This window comes from Plasmodium gonderi (genome assembly GCF_002157705.1).
Source record: "Plasmodium gonderi DNA, contig: Chr09, whole genome shotgun sequence".
Lineage (NCBI taxonomy): Eukaryota > Apicomplexa > Aconoidasida > Haemosporida > Plasmodiidae > Plasmodium > Plasmodium gonderi.
Genome location: NW_021628934.1, coordinates 407,576 through 413,174, shown reverse-complemented (window position 1 = coordinate 413,174; position 5,599 = coordinate 407,576). Strand labels below are relative to the sequence as shown.

The 5,599-nt window shown below is 31.4% G+C and overlaps 1 protein-coding gene across 1 annotated transcript in view; it reads right to left on the bottom strand.

The window, feature by feature from the left end:
- Positions 1-751: 751 nt before the first annotated feature.
- Positions 752-5,599, bottom strand: part of PGO_090740 (asparagine-rich antigen) — a gene marked incomplete at both ends in the record, with an annotated part of 5,719 nt that continues 871 nt past the window's right edge. The window contains one exon of the mRNA XM_028687663.1: positions 752-5,115. Within this exon, the coding sequence (XP_028543464.1) occupies positions 752-5,115 (4,364 nt within the window). The remainder of the gene's footprint in view (positions 5,116-5,599) is intronic.

Sequence of the window (5,599 nt, the reverse complement as noted above, 5' to 3'; positions counted from 1 at the left end):
TTATGTTGGTCATGTAGCTATGATAAGTAGAATATTTTATAATGAAATTTATTAAATAAATAAACTTTAGTGCTGTGGGTGTGGGTAAAAAAAAACATATTCTACATGAATAAAAAATACTTCAAAAATGTTGTCTTTCTTGTGTACATGTGAATTTGCTTGCGTTACAGGAAAAAAAAGAAAAAAAAATACACACGTATTATGTACATAATTATACATACATATATATATATATATATATATATATATATATATTAAAGCGTGCGCTGGATTACTGTTTCTCTGTTTTTCGTTAGAAATAAAAGAGGGTGTAAATTAAGTGCCACAAACGTGCTTATGCATGTGGGGGGGTTGGCTCCTGCCATGCGATGTTTCTGTGATTGTACACATGTGAGACCACACATATAAGGGGGGGGGGGGTTAGGGGGGTTTTCCTTTTTCTTTTCCTTTTTCTTTTCCTTTTTCTTTTCCTTTTTCTTTTCCTTTTCCTTTTCCTTTTTCTTTTCCTTTTCCTTTTCCTTTTCCTTTTCCTTTTCCTTTTCCTTTTCCTTTTTTTTTTTTTTTTTTTTTTTTTTTTTCTCTTACTATTTTTCACTCAATTTAAATAAAACAACTTTTGGAGTAACATTTAAACATGTCTGTTTTGTGAGGGATAATTACATATAATGTTTATTTTTACAGGGGCTATGAGTTTGTAACAATTTCATATAATTCATTTACTTGCATTCATTGATTTCCCAACTCGCTTCACCTATTTGTCGCTTTCATCACCATCATCCAGACATTCATATCGATTCTTCTTAATAGAAACGTTATTTGTCTTAACAGTTGTTACAATGGCTTTTTTTGGAATTGCTTGGATATCTACCTTGGGTTCAGTTTTCTCTTTCTCATTTGATTTAGTTGCATTTTTATTATCCCGATAGTAGTTTCCACCTGCTCCTCCTCCTCCTTTTGTTGGATATTTGTAATAATGTGCTGATTTGTAATTATTTGAGTAATTATAATTATTCATTTTTCCATGAGGATTGTGATGCTTGTAATTTTTATGTCTCATAGAATTATAATTGTTCGAGTAATACTTGTTATCCATTTTATCATACTCAACATAATTTCCATTTCTATCGAAGTTATCTCTATAGCCATCTTTAATACCCTTTTCATAACTATCTTTATAGCTTATACGATCGTGTGAATTTCTGTAATTCCCTGCCCTGTCGCAAGAATCTTTGTAGTTGCCTTTATCATATCCATCTTTGTAGTTGCCTTTATCATATCCATCTTTGTAGTTGCCCTTATCATATGCATCTTTGTAATTGCCCTTGTCATATGAATCTCCACCATGTCTTCTTTTATCATCTGAAACGTAGCTTTTCATGTCATAACTTCTTTTATCGGACGAACTATATTTACTATTTCTCTTTCTATCATAGTGATTGCTTCTACTATTGTATTTGTCATAATTTCTGTTTTGCTTTCTGTAATCATAAGAATCTTCCTTCTGTTCATCCTTTTTGTGATCTTCCTTTTTCTCTACGCTACTGCTGATGCTATCTTTTCTTTCTTCCTTTCGGCTTTCTCCTCTACGACTACTTTCTCGTCTTTCATCTCGTCGTTCATCCCTTCTATCGTCTCGTCTTTCGTCTCGTCTTTCGTCTCGTTTTTCATCCCTTCTATCGTCTCGTCGTTCATCCCTTCTATCATCTCGTCTGTCACTTCTTCTATCATCTCGTCTGTCATCCCTTCTATCGTCTCGTCGTTCATCCCTTCTATCGTCTCGTCGTTCATCCCTTCTATCGTCTCGTCGTTCATCTCTTCTATCATCTCGTCTGTCATACCTCCTTCCATACCTATCTCTTCTTCTACTGTCATCTCTCCTTCTGCTACTACTCTCCCTTCTCCGACCACTACTATCTCTCCTTCTACTTCCCTCCCTGCGACGACTACTACCACGGCTAAGTTTATTCGATGGGGATCTACTTCTTCTTGAGCTGTAATGAGAATCCTTGTCATTGTTCATATTATTTTCCTTCTGTTCATCCAACAAGTGGGTTCTAGCTTCCCAAATATTTTCTCCTTTTTTCAAATTGGGCTTTATCAAAATATCGATTTTTTGGCTTTTATTATTTGCTGCTCCTCCTGATGCATTTTGGTTATTTTCCTCATTTGCATTGTTTATATTATTTTGTTCTCCTCCTCCTGCACCTTCTTCTGCTGCTGCTGCTGGTTTTTTCTTAACTCTTTTTTTCGTTTTGGTATGAAGTAAAGTTGATTTTAAATTTGTAGTAGTAATATCTTTGCAATTATCTGAGCTATCAGATTCGTAAGTGTAATTATCATTACTACGTATCGAATCATCGTAATTTCCTATTTTCTTATCATCATTAAATTTATCTTCCTTTCCATTTTTTTCATAACCCTTGTTGTGAATATTGCTGCTGTTGTTGCTTCCTGAATTATTGTTATGATCTTCTCCTGGTACTTCATTATTTGTATCGTCTTTTCCATTTTTTTCTTTTAAATCTTGGGAATTATTATCGTCATCATTTTTTTTCTCTGTTGCAATAACTTTCACAGTTTTCACAGAAGTAATTTTTTTTGCCTTACTAGAATTATTCGCATTCTTAACATATTTCAAAGAGCTATCATATAAATTCTCAATGTTGTAATTATATGAAGTTTCTCCTGCACTAGCATTGTAATTATCACCAGTAGTTGTTCCTGCAGTTCGATTATTGCTTGTATTTACATTTTGATTTGTACCTCCACTTCCCCCACCCCCTCCTCCTGTGTTGTTCGTCATAAAATTTGTATTATTGTTTGTTCCATGTACCACGGGTGAATTTCCATAAGAGGTACTACTATTATTTCTGTTTGTGTTTCTGTTTGCACTTCTGTTCATATTTTCAAATGGTTCTTCATTTTTCTTGAAATTCGAATCATTCATTCTTTTTAAATTCATAAAGTTATCCTTTCCACCTGCAGCATTATTGTCTATGTTCATTTTTGAGCTTCCAATGGGTGCACCACCACTTTTCCCTCCTCTGAAATTGAACCCAGAATCGTTGTTTCGAAAGGTGGGGCTGTTTCCACTGTTGTTTCTGTAGCCTCCAACATTATCACCAATACTGCCATTGTTATTATTATTATTATTGTTAATATTATTATTGTTACTGTTGCTATTATTATTCATATTATTATTGTTACCGTACGCGTAATTAGAATTGACTCCATCTTCCCTCTTTATGTTTTTAATAATTATATTTTTGATATGTGCCTTATCACTTTTGTTGAGGATGTTTAATTCTTTCTGTTTTCCACTGGAAAAGGGTGAGTCGTGATTTCTCTTGTCCATTTTAAAATTACTATTTCTAAAATTTCCAAATATATCCTTCGTGTCATTGTTGCCATGGGCATTGTTACTATTCATGTAATTTGCGTTTTTCAAATCGTGTACTGTGGATGTGTTCCCTCCTCCTCCTGCTGCTGCTGCTGCTGCCCCTTCTGCTGTTTCTACATCTACATTTCCTGAAACGTACATTTTGTTCTCGAACACTTTATGAGTATGCATTCCGCTTAAATTTATCCCTTTTTTGTTGTCTTCAGAATTCATATTATTAACATTACTACTAAATGGACTTGAATTTCTATTATTCATATCAACATTTCTAAAGTTTTTATTATTCATGTTGATCCGTTTTGTGTTTCCATAATTATTGTTCATGTCATTATTACTCAGATTATTCATATTTGTATTTCCTCCTATATTGTTCATATTATTATTACCCATATTTCGGCCAGAGCTTTGGTTATTATCAAAATTGTTCATATTCTTTTTTATGTTATTACTGTTCGCGTTATTTTGATTATTTTTATTCATCATGAATATCTTTTTCGTGCTGGAATTTTTCACACTGCTGTTATTATTGTTTTGAAAATTATCATTATAGTTGAAGTTCCTTGATGTGTTCATATTTTTCTTGTAATTAAAAACATTTTTATTTCCGCTACCAGTAGTGTTACTGCTGTTGTTGTTGAGCTCATTTCCAATATTAACATCATTTTCATTGTTCATGTCGATTACCCTTTTCTGTTGTGTTTCTTCATCTTGCTGATTTTCCTGTTTTTTCCTCTCTTCATCTTCTGCGCCCTTGTCATTTGTTTCTTTTCCCTTGGAAATATTGTCACTTAATATTTTATCAGGATTCGTGTCAACTGGTTTGGCTTCTCCAAATATGTTCGGATTGATAACGTAATTATTTTGATCAAGTGGTACAGATCTTTTCTTTAAAACTAATTTCTTTCTTTGTTCTGTCCCAGTAGAAGCATTGGCATTATTTTCATTGTTCATATTTTTATTAATATTGTTATTATTATTACTACTTTGGTAGTTCATATTTTTAAAAGGGAATCCTCCAGCATGATTATTATTCATTTTTTCATTTAACATGTTCGTGTTATTATTATTTACTTGGTTCATGTGCATACTACTACTGCTATTAGCATTGTTATTATTCATATAATTAAATTTCATATGTGTGTAGTTATTAAAAGTGGAATTCATGCTGTTATTACTATTCATAATAGTATTTCCTTTCATATCCATTTTCATATTTTTGTTATTTTCATTATAGTACATATTATTATTCATTGCAAAAATGTTATTATTATTGCTGTTCATGTTGTTATTTCCTGAATTACCACCTGTGTTGTAATTGCTCATTAAATTATTCATATTATTATTTCCCTGTCGTAAATTAGAAAAGCTATTATTATTATTATTATTATTCCTTCCAACAATTTTCTTATATTTATTCTGTTTTGGGTTCGTATGAAAATTTTTCATTTTGTCTTTATTAATTATAACAGATATTGTTCCTTGTTCAAATGTATTATTTCCAGAATAAATCATCTTTCCATTTAATTCCAGGGATCTGTTCATATCATCTACATTATCAAATTCTACGTATGCAGCTGCTGTTTTTCCTTTTCTGTTTAATATGTTTACTCTTCTTATGCGATACCCCTCAAACATGTTGTAAATTTCTTCCTTGGTTATATCAATGTGTAGATTTCTAATATATACTTCATAAATCGGTGCAAAGTTGTTCATATCTGCTAGATGGAGGTAGAGAATAGGAAAGAGGAATGTGCATGCAGAAACATTAAGACGATATTTTCCATGCATACACATTTATTCAGCATCAATGTGCAATGTAAATGAGTAAAACTCAGAAAAAAAGCTTCACAAAATATGGGGAAAAAAAATAAATCCTCCAATTGCTTCAAAAATATATATAAAAAAACACTGTTGCAAAAAATGGGAGGTTAAGAAACATTCACTCATCAATCTCGTAAATCTATGAGCAGATATATTATATGAATGTCAAAAGCAAGCATAACAACCCATGGGTAATTGGTCGACAGGCACTAATTTTATGTAAAAAAAAAAAAAAAAAAAAAAAAAAAAAAAAAAAAAAAAAAAAAACAAAAAACATGTAACATGAAACAAAAAACAAAAAAAATAAAACAAAAAAAATAAAACAGAATAAAGTGGCAACATATATACAGAAGTGACAATAAAACGTAAGTTATTTGT